A 25,361-nucleotide genomic window follows, 5' to 3' on the forward strand; every position below is an offset into this window, starting at 1 on the left:
AACTCAAGCAGGGTAGGATCCTGGAGGCAGAAGCTGATGCAGAGAACATGGAGGGGTGCTGCTTACTGGCTTGCTCCCCATGACTTGCTCAACCGCCTTTCTTACAGAACCCAGGACTAGAAGATCAGTGTGGCACCACCCACAATGGACTGGGCCCTACCCCACTGATCACTAAGTGAGAAAATGCCTTGCAGCTAGAAATCATGGAGGCATTTCCTCAACTGGGGCTCCTTCCTCTCTGATGATTCTAGCTTGTGTCAAGTTGATACAGTATACAGTCCGTTTCATTGGCAGTATCAATATAGTAAAAATGGCTATATTATCAAAAGCCATCTATAGATGGAAGCAATTCCCGTCAAAATTCCTGTTACTCTCCACAGAACTAGAAAAAATAATCCAAAAAATCAGTCCAAGGGAGACAGACAGAACACAGCTAAAGGTATACCTGACCTCAATTGTACCATAGACCTATAGTCAAAAAGACAACCTGGTGCTGGCAATAAAAGCAGAACTGGACCAATGTAACAGAATAGTGGATTTGGAAATAAACAGACAAAGCTATAGCCACCTATTTTTTTTTAACAAAGGGAGCAAAAACATGGAGAAAAAGAATCCATTTTAGGGCTGGAGAGATGGCTCAGTGGTTAAGAGCACTGCCTACTCTTCCAAAAGTTCTGAGTTCAATTCCCAGCAACCACGTGGTGGCTCACAACCATCTGTAATGGGGTCTGGTGCCCTCTTCTGGCCTGCAGACATACACACAGACAGAATATTGTATACATAATAAGTAAATAAATAAATATTTGAAAAAAAAAAAGAATCCATTTTAAGGAAGGATAATCACTAAATGGCCCCCCATCCCCAACCCAAATCCTTTAATGATATTTACTACCTTATATACTAATTTTAATTTTTTTGAAAAATTACAAATAGAGTTCTTACTCAATGGGGCAGATTTTAAATGATGCCTTTCAAATGTAAATTTCTTATTAAGAACCAGTGAAAGAGAACTTAGTAACTTATCATTCCTTTTACTTACCACAGTAACTATTTAAGAGTGTCCCACCACGGCCTGGAGAAATGGCTCAGTGGCTGCTCTCTTGCACAGAAACAGTTTGGCTTTTAGCATCCACACTGAGCAGCTTACAACCACGTGTAACTCTAGCTATAGTGTATTTAACGTTCTTCCGGCCTCCAAGAGCACACATGCGCTCACACACACAAAATAAACAAATAAACGGAAATGAAGTAAGTCTTTAAAAAGGTATTTTATCAACAAGTGTAACTTTGGACGACCCCACCTCACTTGGGGACAGCAAGGCTGGTGGTGGCCACTACAGTAAACAACTGATGAAGAACTGGCAAAGCCTGTGCTGTAGAGAGGGAGAACTGGAGACACGCAAGCGTTGACAAGTGAGAGAGAGCGCCAAGGTCGACAGTGAAACAGGTCATTGCCCAGTGTGGTCGGTGGGGTGGTGTGTAGCAGCCTGGAGCTTACTCAGACACGACTCAGCCGCCCCACACATTGCTCAGCAGCACACTCACCCTGACTCTGGGCAAGCACGGAGGCTGGGCTGAGGAATGCTTCACCTTCTGGAGTGAATTGCCTCAAAGGACCACCAAGGTGGTCTGTGACGCGACTGAGGGTCATGCATGAATCAGGGGTCCTGATGCAGTGGGGGTGGAGGTGAGGAGTAGGGATGGGGCCTAGGGATTGATGTCTGTGGCCTCTCTGTATCCTGTGTTACCACCTAATATCATGCCAAAGTCTGTAATCTATGCTGTGGCCTGAAGCCAGGTTAATGTATGGCCTGTGCTTTGGTTGAGGACTATGTCTAGGTCCAAAGTCATACTGCAGCCGGGGTCTGTGTTGATGTGGCCTCCTTCTGAACGTCATGGTCTATGTTGCAGTCTGAAGCTATGCAGATGTCTGTGGTCCTATTGCCGCTGCGGGCTATGTTCATGGTTTGTGTTGTCACCACAAACCATGAGGAAGCTCCATGATCCAAGCTCCAGATAACTGTAAAGAAGAAGGGATTTGGCGGTGACATTGTGTAAGCCCACAATTGAGAAGGAGGGACATGGAAGACTTCTGTAATAACCTCTACCCCCACCCAAAGCCTGACACTCTGCAAAAAATTAACAGCCTAAAAAGGAAACCATCAAAGAAAACTGTGATTGGGGTGCTGAAGTGCAGCTCTGCACAGCTGACGGCTTCTGGGGGGCGCGGGTGTACAGACGGTTTTCTCTAGTGGGTAGACCACTGGGGGTTTAACCATGCTCCAGTAAGCATCCTGGACACAAACTGAACTCTTTATTTTCCATTTTGCTATGAGGTCACAAGGGTGAACATGGAAGGACTGGAAGTGAGTATGACTGGGGTGTATGAGGTAAAATTCCCAAAGAATCAATAAAAATATTATTTTGAAAAAAGTGCAACTTTATGTATATAACAAAAACATAATAGCTGAAGTCAAACCTCACTTCTTGAGGTATTTTTTTTTTTAAAAAAAGATGAGCCGGGCGGTGGTGGCGCACGCCTTTAATCCCAGCACTCGGGAGGCAGAGGCAGGCGGATCTCTGTGAGTTCGAGACCAGCCTGGTCTATAAGAGCTAGCTCCAGGACAGGCTCCAAAGCTGCAGAGAAACCCTGTCTCGAAAACCCAAAAAAGATGAAAGAATCAATAAAAACACTCATGTTGTCTAAAAATGAACTCAAAATCTCCTCCTGGTTCACTTGGTATTGCTGGGGTGGGGGAGCCAGTAAGTGGAGAGAAGCAAGGTAAACATTTGTGGGGGTCATATCCAAGGGCCGTTTCCATAGCAATACAACAGGCATCCTGTGCAGACCTCCCTTGCTAGAAAGCGAAAGACCCAGAGGGATGTCACTGTGGCTACATTTAAAAGGTCTTGGAAAAAAATAATTTCTATGACAGTGATAGGGAAGAATTACTTAAATTTTGACAAACAGTCACAGCATATTCTTGACAACTTCCTGGTTTATACGGTTCCAAAATTAAATTCTCAGGTGTGAAGGAGAACTTCTGAAAAGAAGTTGTGTCTGCAGAGACTGACTGATTAAAACTTCAATTAGAACATCCATACTTGAGAGAGATTTGAGTGCTATAGGTCCAGAGGCTAATTACCTTATCTTGGGTCCCTAGAGCAGCCACTCCAAGCCTACCTTAGTTGTGGAACTAAAATTCTATGACTAATAGTTAAAAACGTTTTGAAATCTACTAATTTAGCCTGATGATAATAATAATAATAAATAATAATAACAATAATATTTATAATAACTTTTCCAGAGGTTTTGATACATAAGGTAGCCCAGGCTACCCTGGAACTCATAATTATCCTGATCAGACCCAAGAACCTTGATTACAAGCATGTACTACCATGTCCACAATATCATGCTTATAATATCAATTCAAGTTATAGCAAATCTATCACAGAAGGTCTGTTTTCTATTGAATGTTTACACTTTCTGTTCTTAAGGAGCTAGAAATCTACAAAGCAGGAAGGTAACTAAACTACTAAGCAGAATATGAGAAGTACGATATGAGAAACACAAGCTAAATCAAAACTAAGCAAAAACTGTAATGGTTCAAACACTGCAGAGAGAACTCATTCAGCTAGAAAAAGTCAGAAGGGACTTCATGAGGAAGTGAAATTTAGGATGTCTTAAATGGAGCGTCAAGACATCCCAGACAGGGTAGGATAGAAATACTAGGAATTTAGAGTTGGTTCATTAACTTGGCCAGTGACAGGTCAACCAAAACACATTTGTGATGGTTTGAAAGAAAATGGCCCCCAAACGGTTTGGCCCTCTTAGAAGGTGTGGCTTTGTTGGAGGAAGTGTGTCACTGTGAGGATAGGATTTGAGGTCTCTTTCTCAAGCTTCCCTCAGTGTGACAGTGAGTCAACTTTCTGTTGCCTGCAAGATGTACAGCTCTAGTACCATGTCTGCTTGCATGCTGTCATGCTCCCCTTCATGATCACAACAGACGGAACCTCTGAAACTCTAGGTGAGGCACCCTCAATTAAATGTTGTCCTTTATAAGAGTTGCTGTGGTTAGTCATGTTGTCTCCTCACAGCAATAGTAAACCCTAACTAAAACATCATTTAAATAAGATAAAGGGAAATCTTCACATGCAAGTTGAGAAACAGGTAGAGGTGAACAGAAAAGAAAGAAGCATCTAAGATTTCTGAACAAGCAAGAAACACTGTTAAATCTGCTTCCTAAATATACATCAGGAATGTGTCAAGACCGGATGTCCGACGCTAAAAGGCTTAGGGATAGAAGGCCCTGGAATTAGCTACCAGTTGCAAATCCTGCAATGTTTCACACAAGCAATAAAAAACCAGCAGTGAAAAGGTAAAAGGGAAATGAAGGAGCCATGTGGGGGGCAGTCTCTGACTGAGACACTTGTCCCTGAAAACTCGGCTTTCCAAGCTAAACACCAATTATAATCACTAATCACATGTAAATTCATGGAAGCAACAACAAGGTAGGTACCAAGGTTAGATTCCTGGGAAAAAGAAACCAGACAGATCTTTCCAAACCAAATCTAGAGAGGAAAAGCCTTGTGAGGAAGCTGCTTACTTTGCTCAAGGAGGTAAATCACTAGCTAGTCTTGATATAACACATCACATCTTGTGGTGGTGTTTTGTTTTGGTTTTTGCAACTGGCATGAAGAAGAGGGGAATCTAGTGCAAAGAGAAGTGGATAGACAGGCTTTGTCTTTGCAAATTAGGGAATGGGGTATGTGCTAGTTTGAAAGCCTTCAAAGAAGGTGTGGCTTTGCTAGAGTAGGTGTGGTCTTAATGGAGAAAGTGTGTCACTGTGAAGGCAGGTTTTGAGGTCTCACATATGCTCAAGCCATGGCCAGTGAGACAGACCACTTCCTATTGCCTTTGAGTCAAGATGTAGGACTCTCAACTACTGCTCCAACACGATGCCTGCCTATACACTATCATATTCCCAGCCGCCATGTTCCCAGACATGAAGATAATGGACTAAAAACCTTTGAACTGTAAGCCTTCACCTCAATTAAAACTTTTCTAAGAGTTGCTGTGGTCATGGTATCTCTTCACAGCAACAGCAACCCTATGATGGGATCCTTATGCAATCAAGGGTGTCATAACATGTGTTAGAGTTGGAGGCCTTGTCCATCCTGTATTGTCTCAGCATTCTGTCCTCTGCCTCAGCTCCGTATACAAAGAGTCCTTGATATGGAATCATTTTAAAAAACAAAAAGGATGGGTGTGTTGGCACCTGTATGAAATCCTAGCACTTGGGAGGTAGACATAAAAAGACCAGAAATTCAAGACCAGACAAATCTACAAAGTGAGGTTGAGCCCAGCCTGGATACATGAAACTCTACCTCAAAAATCCAACATCAATAAATTAAAACAAAACTTAAGGGACTCAATTTTGGGTTGCTTTAAGTCTTTGCATATCTCTATTCTTTTGAATATAAAAGTAGGTACAAAGAACATCAGCTTTGATGTAATGCCCCTGCCCTCCATGTTTTATGAGATTATATTTTACATAGGATTTGTAGCTAACTAAAATAGATTCTGTACACCAACATTTTAAAATACTTTTAGACTTAAAAAAAATTCAAGAAATGACTTTGTATTCATCTACTAGATTAGTGAATAGTAAGACTTATGGCATATTAGCTTTCTCACTGTCTCCAAATAAATAATATATAGTTGTGGTCACTGAAGTTACAACTGTTGCTAATTTGTGGAACTATAGAGAATAACCTGTAGACACTGTACAATTGAATTCTGAATGCTTTTAGGTGTATTCCGAAGCACAAGACTTTCCCTTTAAAGCCACAGTATAATGAAAACATTCAAGATGGGAACAGTATCATAACATAATATACAGTCCATATTCAAACTGTATCAGTTGTCCCAATAATGTCTTTTAGAGCAGTACTTCCCAGTGCAGGACAAAATCAGATGAGGCAGTGTTTCAATATTTGGCTTTTACTCTTTTGCCTTTGTATGACCGGAGCTGCTGCCCATCTGCAGCTCTCAAGTCCTAGCAGACTCACTGGGAGAAGTCACACCATAAAGCCCGCCCTAGGGGAGATAGATAACCTTGTTCAGTCTTACAATCAAATTCACAAGTGCTCCACAGAAATGGGCAAATAGCCTCCCCAACATACCTTTAGGGGGACAGACACATCTGTCATTAAAGATATCACCGACCTCAAAGTATAATAAATAGCAGCATGTTCAATCCTGCACTGGACAACATTATTAAATCACTCCTTTGTGTGAGGCCATGTACCCAGCATTCAGATTGTCTACAGAGTAAGACTTCTATATTCCAGTTATTTAAATTGGTTCTTGGATACTGATTCTAAAAAAAATATATTGTTAAGGCAAAAACACAGCAGTTTGTTAAGTTTTATGGACTCTGGTAATTTTCCAAACTTAAAACTGAGAAAGGGGAAAAAAATCAAAACCCTTCATGGTCTCCATTATATGCAGATCCAACCAACAGCTTACACACACACACACACACACACACACACACACACAGGGTGTAGGAGGTCCTTTTGCCTATGTGTTGCTTTCATTGGTTAATAAATAAAGAAACTGCCTTGGCCTGTTGATAGGGCAGAACACTTGGGTAGGTGGTGAGGCGGAACTGATTGCTGGGAGAGGGAAGGCAGAGAAGGCAGAGAAAGAGAGACACCATGGAGCCACCAGAGTCAGACATGCTGAATCTTTGCCGGTAAGCCACTACCACGTGGCAATATACAGATGAATAGAAATGGGTTAGCTAAAAGGCCAAGCAGTGTTTTAATGATTATGGTTTCTGTGTGATTATTTCAGTTCAGGGCAGCCAGGACAAACAAGCAGCCCTCCTCCTACACACACACAGGTGTTAAGTGTGGGTGTAGTATAACAACATCATCCCCCTCCAGTGCTCACTCTGCCACAGCTCTCTCTACTTTCCCGGTGGATAAGAAACAGAAATATTGCTGACAGTGAAAGCATACACCTTAAGTGAAGCTCTGTTGCTTCAGAGTCACTATCCTAACTATAAAGAGTTTGCTGAGATGTCGAGTTTGGCTCTAGGCAAATGTCTGAGTGGCTGGCTTCCTTATGGTGTTCTAATTTGTGAGCTATTTATAATGAAGTAATTTTACTAGAGGGGGAAGACTTTGTTATACAGGATTGGAATTAGAGAGGAACCAAGCCAGTGTCCAACTCCAAAACCAGCTCTATATATTTATAAATATAAATAAATACATATATATTAACGTATATATAAAAGAAAATTCACATACAATGGCTAGTCACTGAGTTCTGACTAATGTACACAATGGGTGCAACCCAAGCAACTGCTGGGCTACCAACCATCGCTATCATCACAAGAGAACTCCCTCACCCCTTACTTCCAAGTCCTCCATTTCACTGGCTGCCCCAGAAATTCAAATTTAACTGACTGTTCTCCCACTCAGGTACTAACTAGGCTGACCCTGCTTAGTTTCTGAGAGCAGAGAAGATTGGCTTGTAAATAATGCTTTCTTAGACTGCTCTCCTATACTGTACCCCCTAGGTGCAATGTAACAAATAGAAATCAGGATTATACTTTACAGAGATCACAATACCGTGGCTAGAATATCTGTCAGTCAGAAGACAAGGGCACACAGATTACTTTTTCTTTCTTTCTTTCTTATTGTTGTTGTTGTTTTTCAAGACAGGGTTTCTCTGTAACTTTGGAGTCTGTCCTGGAACTAGCTCTTGTAGACCAGGCTGGCCTCGAACTCACAGAGATCCGCCTGCCTCTGCCTCCCGAGTGCTGGGATTAAAGGTGTGCATCACCACTGCCCGGGCAGATTGCTTTTTGAAAGTAATGTCACAAAGCCACCTCTTGTGGGGTGTCTTACACCTCAATAAAGCACCTAACGTACTGTCACTTGTTTTGTAATTCCACCCACACTACTCACTGATCCCACGGAAGCAGATGACTAACGATCCTGACAACTTTTCAACAAAGAACAAGCACATTTACTATCATCGCATCAGGAAAATCACCACAGATTTAATAAAGTTTGTATTTCCAGATTTTCAAGTTCGCAAACAAGTTTCTTAACATGTTGCCCAGTATCTGACAAACCAATTTGGTCCCAATGAAGGTATTAATTGCCATAAAGAAATGAAGAATCAGTTCAAAGGACCACAGGAATCAGCTACAGACGCCCTCCCCCCCCACCCCCCTACCCCCGCTGCAGGTGGCCCAGATAGGAATACATTAGAAATACACCTATTCCTGACTAGATGCTATGCTCCTCATGAATCCCAACCCAAGCCAAGCCACAGGTGGCACAGACAGGCTGGCCACCCACTGATCACCCACAGCCCAGAGAACACGCAATCTCAGATTGTACTGTTCAGTTGATGTGAACAGAAATGTTTACCATTCCAACATTTCATGTCATCAGCTAGCTACCCACTAAAATTATCTATTCCTGTGGAATGCTTGGAATTTCCTCATTGGTAAGGATTTGGAAGGTTCCAAGTACAGACTCTATTCTCATAAAACGGTGCAGGCTATTATATCCAGGGACTTAGTATATTCCCCTAGACGACCAGGGCAGTTTTGTGGAAATATCTAATCCACAAAGTATAAGATAAGACAAATATGCTTGTACCAAAGACAGTGCCTCATGCAATTCTGGGAATATAAATTTTTTTTTTACTTTGGATGCTAAATCCATGCCATCATTGATTAATATTTACCCATTTTTTATCTTTAAAAGAATGTAAAAGTGGGGCTGGAGAGATGGCTCAGCGGTGAAGAGCACTGGCTGCTCTTCCAGAGGTCCTGAGTTCAATTCCCAACAACCACATGGTGGCTCACAACCATTTATGATAAAATCTGGTGCCCTTTTCTGGTATGCAGACATGCAGGCAGAATGCTGTATACATAATAAATAAATAAATCTTAAAAAAAAGTATGTAAAAGTACTCCTGATATTAGGAAAAAAACAATATTTGTCTTTTGGGGCCTGGATTACCTTTCAATAATTTATTTCTAGCGCCATCCAATTACCTTAGAATTAAAATAATTTATTTTTTGAAACAGCTGATTAATATTCTATTGTATAAGTGTATCACATTTTCATTATCCAATCATCAGCTGACGGACATCTGGGCTGTTTCCAAGTTCTGGCTCTTGTGAATAGCATAGCGATGAAGCTGGATGAGCAAATATCCCTGTAATAGGATGGAGCAGCCTTTGGGTTACGCCCAAGAGTGGCATAGCTTGATCCTGACACAGGTCTTTTCCAGGCTTCACGAGGAACCATCACACTGACTTTAAAAGTGGCTATAATGAGTCTGAAGTGAGCAAGTGTTCCATCTCCTCCTGTCCTTGCCAGTATGAGCTGTCATTTGTGTCATTGCTCTTGACCATTCTGACTGGTTTAAACTGAAGTCTCAAAGTAGTTTCAATTCGAATTTCCAAGATGGCTAAGTAAGGACACTGGGTATTTTAAGTGTTCCTTAAGTGCCATTTGTATCTTATCTTTTGAGAACTCTCTACTTTGTTATTTTAAATTTTAAATTCAGTTATTTCTTTTCTTGATGTTCAGTTATTTTTAGCTCTTTATATATATATATATATTAGATATTAACTCTCATCAGATGTGTGATTGATAAAGATATTTTCCCATTTTATAGCCTGCCATTTTGTTCAAAGGATGGTGTGCTTTTTCAGCTTCATGAGGCCCCATTTACTGTCAGCCTTAGTGCCTGTGCTATTGGTTTCCCTTTCAGAAAGGTTTTCCCTGGGCCAATGAGTTAAAAACTATCGAACCCTTTCTTTTCTATCAGATTCAGGGTATCTGGTCTTATGTTGAGGTCTCTGATTCACTGGGAGTTGAGTAAGGCTCAGGGTGGTAGATATGGATCTGTTTGCTTTCTTCTACATGTAGGCATTCAGACTAATCAGCACCACTTGTTGAAGATTTTGTCTTTTTTTCATTTTCTTTACTTTTTTGTTTTGATTTGGTTTTGGTTTTGTGAGACAGGGTTTCACTGTAGCTTTGGAACCTGCCCTGGAACTAGCTCTTGTAGACCAGGCTGACCTTGAAATCACGGAGATCCACCTGCTTCTACCTTCCGCGTGCAAGGATTAATTTTGTCTTTTTTCTAATGTATATTTTTGGCTCAGGTGTCCATAGTTGTGTGGAATTATGTCTGAGTCTTCGATTTGATTCCTCTGGTAGTCAATGTTTGTGTTTATGCCAGTACCATGCTGCTTTCATTAGTATAGTTCTGAAATACAACTTGAAATCTAGGATGGTGACACCTCCAGCAGTTCTTTGGTTATTCAGGAATGATTTACCTATCTTTAGAGTTTAGTGCTTCCACATGATATAGAAAACAATTTATTCAATTTCTGTGAAAAACTGTAATGGCATTCTGATGAGGATTGTGTTGAATCTGTAGATTGTTCTTGACAGATGGCCATTTCCATGTACTGATCCATAGGCACAAAAGAACTTTCCATCTTCTGATGTCTTGATCTATTTCTTTCCTTAACATCTTGAAGTTTTTACAAGTCTTTCTCTCCTCAGTTAGAGTTATCCCAACATAATATACGCACACGCACACACTTTTGAGGCCTTTGTGAAAGGTACTTTTTCCTAATTTCTTTCTCAGTCAGTTTGTCATTTGCATATAAAAGGCAACTAACTTTTCTATGTTTACTTTGTATCCTGCTACTTTACTGAAAGTATTTATCAGCTGTAGACGTTTCCTGGTAGAGCTTTAGGGTCCTATATGCTTAAAATTATGTCTCACTTGCACATGAGAATATTCTGATTTATTCATTACCTATCCTTGATCTTCAGATCTTCTTGTGTGCGCTACATTCTGTACAACCACAGGAGTAAGTGGCCAACAAAAAATGAACTTGATGGTATATTTATAGACATTCTGTCTCTTATAGCTTTGTGTGGGCTTTTTCTGTTATTGTTTTGTTCTGTGTTTTCTGCTCTTCTATTTTGGTTTGTGGTTTTATATTTCTGTGGGGATTAAGGGGGTACACATGTGTATGTGTGAAGTTTTTGTGGTTTTTAGAAAGAGAAAGAAAGGGTGAGGAGTTGGGTGGGTAGTGGGGAGAATCTGAAAAGAGTTGGGAGAAGGGAAGAGCATGATAAGAATATATTGTATGAATACATATTTTTTCAATGAAAAATGAAAATATTTCTGGATTAATCATATTGGTTATAGATTTTCTTTCTAGAGTGGAAGGTTCGAGACAGGGTTTCTCTGTAGCTGTGGAGTCTGTCCTGGAAATTGTTCTGTAGACCAGGCTGGCTTCAAACTCACAGAGATCCGCCTATCTCTGCCTCCCTGGGATTAAAAGTGTGCACCGCCACCACCTGGCTGGTTAAAGATTTTTTAAATTACCTTAGGTTTAGAACATAGTGCCAATTGTTACGAATAATAAATTAACCAAAATTTATTGAGCATATAGTAAATATACAGGCACCAGGCTTTTTCATTAAGTTTAATATTGATAATTTTTCCTCCATTTTATCTATTAAGAATATATCCAGAGCTGATTAAAACCATTCTGAGGCAAGCATCTATACATATAAAATTTATATACCTGAATAACACCAAGTGCTTTGGTACAACAAGAACTAGTAGATACAGACAGAATGAATGTTCATTAAGTAAGATAAACTATGTTATACTGTTTAATTTCTGTATTCTCACTACTATATATTGTTGTGCTTTTCTTATGTAAGAATGTGCAAAAAGAAAACCCTTATTAAATGTTGACAAATACGTAAGTGTTATGGCTACTACAGAAATCAGTGTGGAGGTTTCTGTAAAAGCTAAAATCAGAACTATATTGTAACTTATTTCTACCTCTCTTAGGTACATAAACAAACAACTTTATGTCCTACTACAGAGATACTTGAACACCCATGCTCAATGATGCATTAATCAAAATAGCTGGTAAATGGGACTAACAGATTAATGGATAACAAAAATACAGTAATATACTCAGTAGAATTATACTCGGATATAAAGACAAATGAATCGATATTTTCAAAAAATGAATAGAACTAGAAATTATCCTGTGATGTATTTCAAACCTAGAAATACAAACGTAATGGATTTTTTCTCATATGTCATTCCCAGATTTGTGTGTGTGTGTGTGTGTGTGTGTGTGTATGAGAAAGAGAGAGGTTATAAAACTATGAAGTGTACCATAACAAGAGAAAAATAAGCCTTCAGGCTGGGGAAAATAAAAGAGGGCAATAGAATATGTATGACATGGAAGTTGAGGGCACAGAGAAAGGAAGCAGAGATAGGGGAAAGGGAAGACGATCAAGCAAATTACATTAAATATAAAGATTCAATAGTGAATCCCATTGTTTTACAATCTTAAAGATAAATCTTAATTTTATAGAAAAATGTATTTACAACATGCAAAGGGTTTGTAATGAAAAGTAGAGAAAAGGGGTGGGAGGGATGGGGATCTCCTCCTTAGTCGTTACTTTTCAGTCAAGTATGCGGGGCTTTCTCCCTTGGTCATTTCTTCATCATGCAGTATGGAATGCTGAGGGAACTTTGCATGGGTTCCCACCAAAGTCTGAAAGAGCATGGAACCTATGGGAGAATAAGCAGGAAGGCAGGGTCTAGTCTAACCGTAGCTACTTGTCACTAGTAATATGCAATAGCATAATACTATTAATCTTCCTGTCTCTTCTACTGCAAGTTTGCTGTCCTAAAATTGGATAACAATGGAAGCTTCTCAGGTACTACAAGTACTATCTCCCTATGATAGGAAGATACATGAAGTCAAGCCCTTTCATGTTTCCTTCTGTCTTTTCAGAAATGAGCTGGTACATGGATTGCACACCTTGTGGTCTAAACCATGGAAACCAGTCTTTCAAAATGTAGTTTACTTAACCGACAGAGGTGGGAGGAAAAGGACAAACTACAATTTCCACTGGCTTCTACCACAGATGTAAGTGTTGCCTTGAAGCTTTGGAGAAGATAGCGAAGAAAACACAAAGGGACCATGAGGACTGAGTATCTAGGCAGAATAGGCTGTGTCTCAGTAAGGGTTTCTACTGCTGTGAAAAGACTCCATGACCACGGAACTCTTATAAAGGAAAACAATTAATTTGGGCTGGCTTACAGTTTCAGAAGTTTAGTTCATTATAACCTTCATGGTGGGACATGGTAGTGCGCAGGCAGACATGGTGCTGGAGGAGCTGAGAGTTATACATCTTGATCTACAAGCAACAGGAAGTGAACTGTGTGTCATACTGAGCATGGCTTGAGCATAGGAAAACTCAAAGTCCCACCACAGTGACACACTTCCTCCAACAAGGCCACACCTCCTAAAAGTGTCACTCACTATGGGGGCCAATTTTTTCAAACCATCACAGGTTATGACAGAGCACTCTAGGAAGAAAGGACCATTCTCACATACGGACCACCTGCATACCCCTCAGGGTTCACAGTATGTCTCTGTTATTCTAAGATTAACCACAGTCAAAGGCCATCTCTATTCTGTCCCTTTGGCCCTATAAGGTTATTATCTTTATGTTTAAAAAGTTAGAGAAATTAGGAAAACATTTGTTTCAGCTAGAACAAATGAGGCACTACATGACAGATCACATTGTTTCCAAAACCATTTAAGCAACAATAAATCTATATTAAAATAATGAAACATTGTATTTTGTTCACATATATTAATTAATCTAAGGGGCCACCTGTATTCAGTGTCATGTCCTTCTTGAAGGCAGCACTAGAAAGCAGTGTTGTAGGCAGCACATTCTGGTTGTCTTTGTTGGAAGCCAGGACTCAGAGAAATGATACCCTAAACCAGAACACCATAGGCATACAGCAAAATAAATAAATAAAATTAAGCAGTTAAAAGATCTTTGTTTTCCCCATGCTTACCATGGTGATAACACTAAGGACCAACTGGAAAGCTATAATAGATATGAAGGATTTCATTTTAATTAATTAATTATTTTAATAATTTTAATAATGTTTAATACTTCACCACAAAATTATTGTTCAAGTCATAAAGTTCTTCATTGGTCTTCAGTTCTGTATCAAAACTGCCTTAAATCTCTGACAATTACTTGCATTGCTGCATCAGATTTACCAGGAAATTACAGCCTCAATAAAGTAAACAGATTTTGCAAATGGATTAGAGCACCTCCAGCTTTTTCCTTTAATGACTGTTTGTCATCAGAAAAACCTTTATACGCTCCAAGTATATAAGTAACTATATAATTCAAACATCTGCTATAATCAAAGAAATCTATTTTTAAAACAATTCTTAGGATGCCATTTTAGTTTTATTGAAGAAAAAAGCTCAGTTGCTGCTAATGAGATAGGTGTGTTTATTTTCACATGAAGAACTAAATCTTGACTGAATAAATATATGATACTACAGGATAAAGAGCATCTTCAAAATTTTGCCGAGCTGATTGATACTTTGATTTTGTTATTGCTAATAACCCAGCCTATGAGATAGCTCAGTGGGTAAGGATGCTTGCTACAAAACTTGATAATTTGATTTCAATACATGGAATCCATGTGGTAAAAGGAATACATACATACACAAACATCGTATGACATGCATGCATGAGTGTGCATACATGTGCACATGCAAATATGCACAAATAAATATAAAAGAATTATCAATGCTGAGAATACAACTTTGCACAAATACATAATTCAGAAATATATTTAAGATCACTTAAAACATTGCTGGAAATTCCTTCCTAATCTTAAGTCAAAATTCAAGTTCAACAACACAAATAACACTTTTTAACTTAAAAAAATTCATTCTTTTGAGAATTTCATATTTATATATGCACACAATATATTTTGATCATATCTACCTTTCACCCACATATCCCTTGCAGACATATCACCACTAAGTCCCTATCCTAATTCAAGTCTTTTTTTTTTCATAACCTTCTAAATTTAACTAGTGCTGTCCATATGTGCATGAGTGGAGCTTCCTGAGTGATAGAATTAAAGGCATGTACCACTATACTTGGCTGGGAGCTTTTTAAAATGAAAGATAAAGAATATTTTAAGGGAACTGTAGATGGAAGTGTCCTGTCTCGGAGCTGCTCAGTTCCAAATACTGGGCAGTTGCTTACCACACAGAGGCTTATACTAATTGTAAGTGCTCAACCAGTAGCTCAGGCTTATTATCAATTAGCTCTTACACTTAAATCAATCCAAAATACTTATCTATGTTTAGCCACATGGCTTGGAACCTTTCCTCAGTAAGACATTCTCATCTTGCTACCTCTGCATCTGGCTTGTGGTTTGCAACTGTGTCTTTGCCTTTCCTCTTTCCAGAATTCTCCTAGTCTGGTCACCCCACCTATATAGTTCATGCCTGACTACTGGTCAATCAATGTTTCATTAAACCAATATGATTGACAAATCTTTACAGTGAACAAGAGCATTATCCCACAGCAGGGAACACTTTGGAAACCTGAACTCCATTAAATAGGAAAATCAAAAAGAATTGACTTAATTTCTTGATTCTTCTAACTACCTATATTATAAATAAAGAGATGAACCTAAGCAGACACATAAAAAAGATTAGAACAGTATCAAAACCCTGCTAACTGGAAAAAAAGAGCACAGGCTGAGATGGATTCAGAATTCTACCAGATGCTCAAAGAACCAGAACCAATTCTTCTTAAATGCAAGGGAGGGAGGGAGGGAGGAAGGGAGGGAGGGAGGGAGGGAGGGAGGGAGGGAGGGAGGGAGGGAGGGAGGGAGGGAGGGATCACTCACAAACTGTATGGATCCAGTATCACTCTGACAACAAAACCATATAAAGGCGTAAGAAAACAAAGACTACAAATATATGTAAGAGATCCAAAGTTTTTAACCTTCTACCAATAAATTTAATAGTTAGTATTTACCAAAAGTAATAGTTTTTGATAGTAAAAACTATTCTCCTAAGCTAAAGAAAGCAAATATTAGAACTGCTATAAATTTTGGTCTAGGAATGATTATTTATTCTCCTGGAGCTCAAACTATATTATGCATTAATCTGTTCTTTTTATATTTCCCTCTTAAATGACATCAAGAAAAGAATAAAGTAATACATATTACCCTACTGTCACATAAGATCGCCTACGACACCTATTTCCCAGAAAGAATAAGAACAAAAACGGCCAGATTGTAGATCATACAACACACTTCATGAACAAAAATCCTCAAGTGGTTGTTTTTCCTACTCCCTAAATCCAAATTATAAAATCTGATTCCAAGTGGTCACAATCCTGTCACATAAGATAGAAGTCACATCCTGGCTTTCCTCCCTTGGCATTTTTCTAACAAAGTCACAGAACTTTTCCTGGTAAAAATGTCTTCCGCTTATGAGGCAAATGCACAGCTGACGGCTGGACTCAGCTTGCTGTACTCACCAAGGAGGGAAGATGTAGATGATGTCCTGGGGACGCCCCCTTAGGTGGTCTGCAGTTTCTCTGGTAAAAAGAACCTTCAGACAGGCTCCCAGTCCTGGAGCTGTTTCCCGGGGAGGGCTGGGGGTTGGTGACCCTGCCAACTGCTCACACACTGCAACCTGCATGGTGCATTCCTCATGTAGTTCCAGAATTTTCACAGTTAAGACACCAGACTTTCTGCCTAGAAGCAGAAGAGACCAAAAAAGAAAAGAAAAGAAAAAAATATAAAAGAAAGAGGAAAAAAAGAAAGAAAAGAAAAAAACACACATTTAGAAACATCCTACACATTAACTGCTTCTCTGCTTCTGTCAGAAACTATTATGTACCAGTGATAGCAAAGGAATGTTCACGGACTGCTGGGTGCTGGAGGTATGGATTTAAAAGGGTAGAATTTAATCTGGATTCCAGGAGTGCCCCTCTTATAGAATTGGCCAAATTACATAGATTTCAATTTCTCATCTATGAAACAGATAATGTCAATTGCTCCAGTCATGATCTAAAAGAATTAGAGGATAAACAAAGGGGAACCAATGCAATAATAGTTAAGGACACACATGTTGTACCAATGTAAAAGCACAAAGAACTGGGAGTGTTAGCTCAGTTACAGAACATTTGCCTAGCATGAGTGTGGTTCACCTCATAAGATCAAGTGGCTGGAGTGAGGTGGGACACGCAAAATATTACTAATAAAAGTCAAAATCTTTGCAAAATCCTCATGTTGGGTGTGGAAGATGTCATCTATAATCCTAGCTACTAGAAAGACTAAATCAAGAAAATCCTAAATTAAAAGCTAATCTGGGTATTACAGGGAACAAAATGGGAAGGGGAAGAAAGCCAACTAGCTAGAAGAAACAGGAAACACAGCAGGGGGCATACAAAGACAGGTAGGTGGTGTCTCCTAGGAGAGACAAAACTGCTGTGACTCAGAGGAGAGCTGGGGTTTTCAAATCTTTGCTATAAAATACACACTAAACACATAAAGGCAAAAGATTAACATGTGCTATTAGTTGCAGGCAATGAATATATTTTATCTTTTTCCGTTAGTGTTTAATTTTTAAAATACAAAATTAGCTATGCAGGAATAAGGAAAATAGAGCTGCAAATAACACTTAGTATCATCAGCCTTTCAAACACTGCGGATCAACAGCAAAAAGATCAAAGGCCAAGTTTTAAGTCATATATCGTTTCATTTCCGTTTCCAATTCTTCCTCTCTTTTGCTTCATGACTTTCTTTTCTTTTCCTCAAGCTCTCCACCCATTCTCCTGACTAAGTGCTAGAGTACAGATTTGCACACTGAGCTAGCCCACAAACTTGTCAGGGCACTGTTCAGGATGACTGCTTCTCATGGTCTGTACCTGTGTCATTGAGGATAGGAAGGAAACAGAGTGAGGGAAGGATGTGAGCATGTGCAATGTCAAGTTCCTGCTGGGCATGATGTGAGGAGAAATGGAGGTGTAAAGACAAACTTCTAAGACAGCATTGACAAAAGAGCAAGCACGTGACTCTGGCACAGCACGTGTGTCTTTAATGAAAAGTAGTTGTTCTTCAACGGAGAACAGAAGAGCAAGCTAGGATCAATGAAAGTCATTTTAGTTTGCATATTTCTCTAGGGTAATGCAGCCAAGCAGTACCTAGAAAATTAGGGGTTTTAGAAGCAAAAAGAAAAGTGGTCTACAGAGAAACCCTGTCTTGAAAAAGAGGGAGGGAGGGAGGGAGGGAGGGAGGGAGGGAGGGAGGGAGGGAGGGAGGGAGGGAGGGAGGGACCCATGCTGGTGATTGAGCAGAGAACTGATTGCTGTGTTTACTGAAATACAGCCTGTATCTTTTTAGAAAGACAGGAAGAAAGAAAAGTTTTTCTGGTCTTGTAGCTACAATATTTGCTGTGCATCACACTAGATATGAAGAACTACCTATCAAGTAGCAAAAAGTAACAGACACTCTGTGGTTACTTTAGAATTTATAGAAATTCATAAAAGGAAAACAATTATAGAAACACACAAATAAGATTAGAGCACAAACACCTATGATTCCATTATTAAAATACACTTAAAAACATAGGATGAACCACACTATTACCGACTATTCATTTTTTGAAGCATTTAGTAAGTACTAACAATATTCCAAATAAGATAACGCCTTCTCAATATCCACAGCACCTTGAGGGATAAACAAGTTATTTTCTATTAACTGTTATCATGCCCTGAACACCACAGCTGGAGAGAAGGGACAGCAGTCTTGTCCTCTGGGCAGAGTACCACCAGAAGTTCTAGGAGACACAAAAAAACAATGCCTTTGTGGAATAAAACAAAGCAGTCGCAATTCCACTTACCTGGGAGAGAAAAACCTCGGGATAAGGTCTGTCAAATTATCTGCTGGAGGCAAGCTCCAAATTTGAGCCCAAGAGATATAATTACCAGAGACACTCATTTTAAAAAGAATACTGTTTTGCAATCTGATGAATAGTTCAAAAAAAGGTCATTTCTATGCTGCTAGGGCAATATTTTCCAAAAATGTTGGAGCATTTAATCAAAATATCACATCATCCAGGAAACAGATTGAGTAACTGCCAGAAACAATTACTTAGCTGTACTAGAGAGATTTTAACAGCCACAGGCTGAGGAGGAGCTGAGGAAACTGTCTTCTCAATATGACAGGGCTGCTGTACTTATGAACGCAGCAGCTTTGGTGAGCTGCACAAGACCTGCAGGAAGAAAGGCGAGTCAGCACTGTGGCATGGAGTGGGAATGAGTTCTTGAAAACTATGGAGAGCTGATGGCTTCTGGGGGAGAAAGAGTTGGTTTGCTTTAAAGATATGCTCCTGGTTGGCTGACCATGCTCCAGTGAAAGGCACCACTCCGGGACAATATGGGCAGCACAAATTGTAGTCATGAACTATTATAAAACATAAAGAATTTTAAAAAAAAACAGAGAACATGAAATTGGGGGGGATAAGGAAGTGAGGCTCAACCTGGAAAAAGTTAGGAAAAGAAGCTGAGAGTGATTATGATCCAAATACACTGTGTGAACATTTTAAAGTATAAATAAAAATATTTTTAATGATCAAATTAAGAAATACAAACACCTGATTGTGTTTCTCTAATGGTAATAGCTAATATACATATAGTATTAGCTACCTCTGAAAGCACTGAGGATTAGGATCACAGTAAATACATGGTGCAATGCCTAGTCCAGCACATGTGCAGTAATTAAAGCATTAGCCTTTCAAAGCATTTTCAAGTCAGTTTTCTTTTTTCAAGACAGAGTATCTCTGTGCAACAGCGCTGGCAGTCCTGGAACTCACTCTGTAGACCAGCCTAGCCTCAATTTCACAGATATGCTTGTCCCTGCTTCCCAAGGGCCGGCATTAAAACCATGAGCCACCATTGCCCAGCTCAAATTGGTTTTCCTATTCAATCTATAAGAACTACAAAAACAGGATGGAAGAAATTCAACCTTTGTAAAGTTGCTACCTTAAGTAAAGCTGTGATATCAAAAAAAAAAAAATATGACTGCCTAGGGGCTGTAATAAAAATAGCAGAAACAATCAAAGAGTTAGAAAAAAAGTATGCTGTATCACCAAAATGCCAGGCAGGATGTGCCTACAGGTACAATAATGTCATGATTACTCTGAGTACAACAATCAGCTTTCAAACCTAATTTAAGGCCTATCCCACAGGAGGAGAAAGGCTGTAGATGGGGGGACATCAGAGGACCTAGTGAGGAAGGAAATGCTACTGTTTTGTTGAATGAATGTTATGAGCATCAAGTGGTTTCTAAACATAGTTGCACCCAAAGAATTATTAATGAACAAAAACTTCCTTTTGTAGATTAAGAGTATTTGAAAAATTCATGATCATTGGTGAAACTCTCTCGATCACTCTCTCCAATGCTTAAATCATCACAGAAGAGGAGAAAGAACCTAAGAGCTGGAGGAAGGGATGGAGTTATTGTGTTGCAATTTATTATTAGAGGGAACAGGATTATGAGGCTTCAGAAGTGGCAGAAGAAGTAAGCAACCTTCAAGTGCAGGAAGTTCATGAAATTAACAAAATCCACAAGGTCCCTCTCAAACGTTCTAAAAGTAGTAAATAATTCCAGGGAGAGAACACTCTCTGACACCTTTGCATCCAGGAGACTTGGACCTGTCGTGCAGCCAGAGCACTGTATCTTCAATTAGTTGTCACTCAGCTGGGGTAGGCTTTTGTGACGCACTTGCCCTTGGGTTATTCATGATCCTGTACACCACCCATCATCATACTCCTTTAAGCAACCCTAAAACTCAATATTTGCTAGGTCAAACTTTGATAGAATCATTACTTTGGTCTACCATGAATAGAAGTTGGTTTGCCTTTCCCTAGAAAAAGCTTACTGAGACTGTCCCTGGAGAGGGAAATGTCTGGGTTACTAGTTGGAGACCTCTGTTCTCTGCACCCTAGCCCTAGGAGGTTCATCGCACCCCAACCCACCAAACCTCAGAGACCCTGGAGTAAGCCTCCCAATACTGGCAAAAATTCGTACCGCATCTGTGCCCTCCACAGCCTTGGCCCAGACTGCCCCTAGACAGGTGACTGTCTCAGTTCCCAGTTGAAGGGCTCTGCTCTCTAGGCCCGAGCCCCAGGAGACACACCCTGTGACACAACCTGACCCACCAAACCCCAGAGACTCCAGACCAGCATCCATACACACACACAATTTCCCCACAGCATCTGAGCCTACCAGAGCCTTGGTCCAGACTGCCCCAAGCCCTACCTACACCTGAAGGAGTCCAAGAATCATATCAGCAGATCTGCCTGCACCTGGAGAAAGAGCAACTACCTTTGGAGAGAGATCCTGAGAAGCACAAGCCCCAAATGCACCCACTGGAGGAAGAGATGGGCAGACTGCAGTGTAAGAACACATTCAACAACATAAAGAGCAATATGGTACCACCAGAATCTAAAACAGGTGATGTAGGTGGGTCATCTGTCTATGTGTTACTTTCATTGGTTAATAAAGAAACTGCCTTGGCCTAGTTGATAGGGCGAACTCAGGTAGGAAGAGTAAACAGAACAGGATGCTGGGTAGAAAGCAGTGAGGCAGTTGCCATGAAGCTCTGGCCAAAGATGGATGTAGGTTGGAATCTTCCCGGTAAGCCACCACCTCATCGTACTACACACGTTAATAGAAATGGGTTAATCAAGATATGAGAATTAGCCAATAAGAGGCTGGAACTAATGGGCCAGGCAGTGTTTAAATTAATACAATTTGTGTGTTGTTATTTGGGGTGTAAAGCTAGCAGTGCGGAAGCCGGGCAGGACGAAATGCAGGCCTGCCCCCTCCATCACTACAAACAGGAGGACCTAAAAATCCAAACCCAGAACAAGCAGAAGAAAATGACCTTAAATATAACTTTCTGAAGAAGATAGAGACCCGTAAAGAGGAAATACAAATTTCTCTTAAAGAAATGGGGGAAAACATAAACAGAAAATTGGAAGAAATCAATAAATCTCTTAAAGCCAAGAAAATCAAGAAAAAACAAACAGGTGAAGCAAACAGTTCAAATATTTCAAGACTTGAAAATTGTAATAGAGTCAATAAAGAAAATACAAACCAAGGGAATTCTGTAAATGGAAAATCTGGGTAAATGAACAGGAACTACAGATGCAGCATAATCAAGATTTCAAAAGATGGAAGACAGGATGATAAAGAAAATAGATTCATCAGTCAAAGAAAATGTTAAATACAACAAATCCATAGCACAAAACATCCAGGAATCAGGGACACCATGAAAAGACCAAATCTAAGAAAAGAGATAGAAGAAAAAGTTTAGAATAAAGGCATAGAGAATATATTCAACAAAATCATAGAAGAAAACTATCCCAAACTAAAGGAGGACGTGCCTATGAAGATACAAGAAGTTAACAGAACACCAAACAGACTAGACCAGAAAAAAAAGAACTCTCATCATATAGAAATACATAAATAAGAAAACATACAGAATAAAGAAAGAATATTAAGAACTGCAAAGGAAAAAGGCCAAGTAACATATAAAGATAGACCCATCAAAATTGCAACCGATTTCTCAATGGAAACACTGAAAGTCAGAAGGTCCTGGACAGATGCACAGCAGACACGGAGAGACCATGGGTACAAGCCCAGACTAGATACCCAGCAAAACTTTCAATCACCACAGACAGAGAAAACAAGATATTCCATAGCAAAACCAGATTTAAACAATGTCTATCAACAAATCCAGCCTTACACAAAGTAATAAAAGGAAAACTCCAACCCAAGGAAGTCAGCTGCACCCACAAAAACATAGTCATAAATAACCTCATACCTCACACCAGCAAACCACAAAGAAAGAAAACACACAGACACTATCACTGAAAAATAACAGGAATAAACAATCACTGGTCATTAATATTTCTTAATATCAATGGACTCAATTTACTTGTAAAAAGACATAAACTAACAGAATGGATATGAAAAACAGGATCCATCCTTCTGTATACAAGAAACACACCTCAACCTCAAAAAAAGACATTACCTCAGTATAAAGAGTTCGGGAAAGATTTTCCAATTAAATGGACCTAAGAAACGGGTGTAGCTATCCTAATATCTAACAAAATAGACTGCAAATTAAATAAATCAGAAGAGATGGAAAAGGACACTTCATACTCAATACAGGAAAAATCCATCATGATGAAATCTCAAATCTGAACATTTTTGCCCCAAATACAAGAGCACCTACATATGTAAAAGTAACATTACTAAAGCTTAAATCACACATCAAACCCCATACAGTAATAGAATAAGATTACAACACCCCACTCTTACCAATGGACAGGTCTGCCAGACAGAAACTTAACAGAGAAATAAGAGAACTAAAATGTCATAATTCAAATTGAATTAACAGACATCTACAGAACATTTCACCCAACACCAAAGAATATACCTTCTTCTCAGCACTTCATGAAACCTTCCCTAAAATTGACCACATACTTGGTCACAAAGTAAACCTCAACAGATACAAAAAAAAGGAATAACCTCCTGTATCTTATCAGATCACCATGGCTTAAAGTTAGAATTCAACAACAACACTAATTGCAGAAGGTCTACAAACTCATAGAAAATGAACAATGCTCAACTGAATCAGGCCTGGCTCAAGGAACAAATAAAGAAATTAAATATTTCCTAGAATTCCACAAAAAGGAAAGCATAATATACCCAAACCTATAGGACACTATGAAAGCAGTGCTAAGAGCAAAGTTCACAGTAAAGTGGCTACATTTAAAAAAAAATGGAGAAATCTCAATGAGAGAATTAACAGCACATCTGAAAGCTCTAGAACAAAAAGAAACTGACTCACCCAGAAGGACCGGACAGCAGGAAATTGAGGGCTGAAATCAGTAAAACAGAAACAAAGAAAGCAAAATAAAGAATCAATGAAACAGAGTTGGCTCTTCCAGAAAATCAACAAGACAGAAAAACCAATATGCAAACTAACCAAAAGGCAGAGAGAGAACATCCAAATTAAAAAAAAAAAACAAAAAACATCAAAAATGAAAAGCGGGACATTAACAACAGACACTGAGGAAATCCAGGAAATCCAAAGAATCATTAGGTCATACTTTGAAAAATCTGTATTCCACAAAACTAGAAAATCTAAAAGAAATGGACAATTTTCTGGAGAGGAACCACATACCAAAACTGAATCAAGACCAGATAAACAATTTAAACAGACCTGTAACCCCAAAGGAAATAGAAGCAGACATCAAAAGTCTCCCAACCAAAAAAAAAAAAAAAAAAAAAAAAAAAAAAAAAAAAAAGTCCAGGACTGGATGATTTCAGTGCAGAATTCTACCAGAATTTCAAAGAAGAGCTTAATACCTATACTCCTCAAATTGTTCCACACAATAGAAACAGAAAAAACATTGTCAAACTCTTTTAAAGAGGCTAAAGTTACCCTGATAGCCAAACCACACAAAGATGCAACTAATAAAGAGAATTACAGACCAATCTCCCTCATGAACATTGGTGTAAAAAATATTTACTAGAATACTGGCAAACCGAATCTAAGAACACAACAAAAAAATCATCCACCATGATCAAGTGGGGCTTCATCCCAGAGATGCAAGGATGGTTCAATGTATGAAAATCTGTCAATATAATCCAACATATAAATAAACTGAAGGAAAAAAACCATGTTATCATCTCACTAGACACTGAAAAGGCCTATGACAAAATCTTAACACCCCTGTATGATAAAGGACTTGAAGAGATCAGGGATACTACAAATGTATCTAAACATAATAAAAGCAATATACAGCAAGCTGACAGCAGCATCAAATTAAATGGAGAGAAACTCAAAGCGATTCCACTAAAATCAGGAACAAGACAAGGCTGTTTACTCTCTCCATATCTATTAACTATAGTACTCAAAGTTCTAGCTAGAACAATAATACAACAAAAGGAGATCAGGGGGATACAAATTGGAAAGGAAGAAGGTAAATTTCTGCTATTTGCAGATGATATGATAATATACATAAGTGACCGCAAAAACTCTTACCAGGGAACTCCTACAACTGATAAACACCTTTATAATGTGGCAGGATTCAAGATCAACTCAAAAAAATAAAATGAGCTTTTCCATCTCCCTCTTGAAGAGGCAGCATATGTCTCTCCCTTTCTCTCTCTCTCTCTCTCTCTCCCCCCCCTCCCCCTTCCCTACCACAACCCACTAAATAAATATCCAACCTCACTCTGCATAAGGTACCTATCCTCTGTCTCTCACCCGCAGCATGGCTTGCTGCCTGGGACCAGCCACCTTCGGAGACCTGCGGCATGGGAA

At 39.3% G+C, this 25,361-nt stretch overlaps 1 protein-coding gene across 8 annotated transcripts in view; it reads right to left on the reverse strand.

Annotated features, from left to right (window-relative positions):
• Spidr (scaffold protein involved in DNA repair) overlaps positions 1 to 25,361 on the reverse strand; it is a 209,266-nt gene that overhangs the window by 124,491 nt on the left and 59,414 nt on the right. For 6 of the 8 annotated variants that reach the window (XR_005287227.1, XM_038346408.1, XM_038346407.1 and 3 more), the window contains one exon: positions 16,489 to 16,708. Coding sequence is in view for 7 of the 8 variants with exons in the window: in XM_038346408.1 (XP_038202336.1) it covers positions 16,489 to 16,708 (220 nt within the window). In the remaining variant the exon portion in view is untranslated. The other 2 variants (XM_038346413.1, XM_038346412.1) reach the window with 2 other exon arrangements.

The sequence above is a fragment of the Arvicola amphibius genome, chromosome 10 (genome assembly GCF_903992535.2).
Source record: "Arvicola amphibius chromosome 10, mArvAmp1.2, whole genome shotgun sequence".
NCBI lineage: Eukaryota > Metazoa > Chordata > Mammalia > Rodentia > Cricetidae > Arvicola > Arvicola amphibius.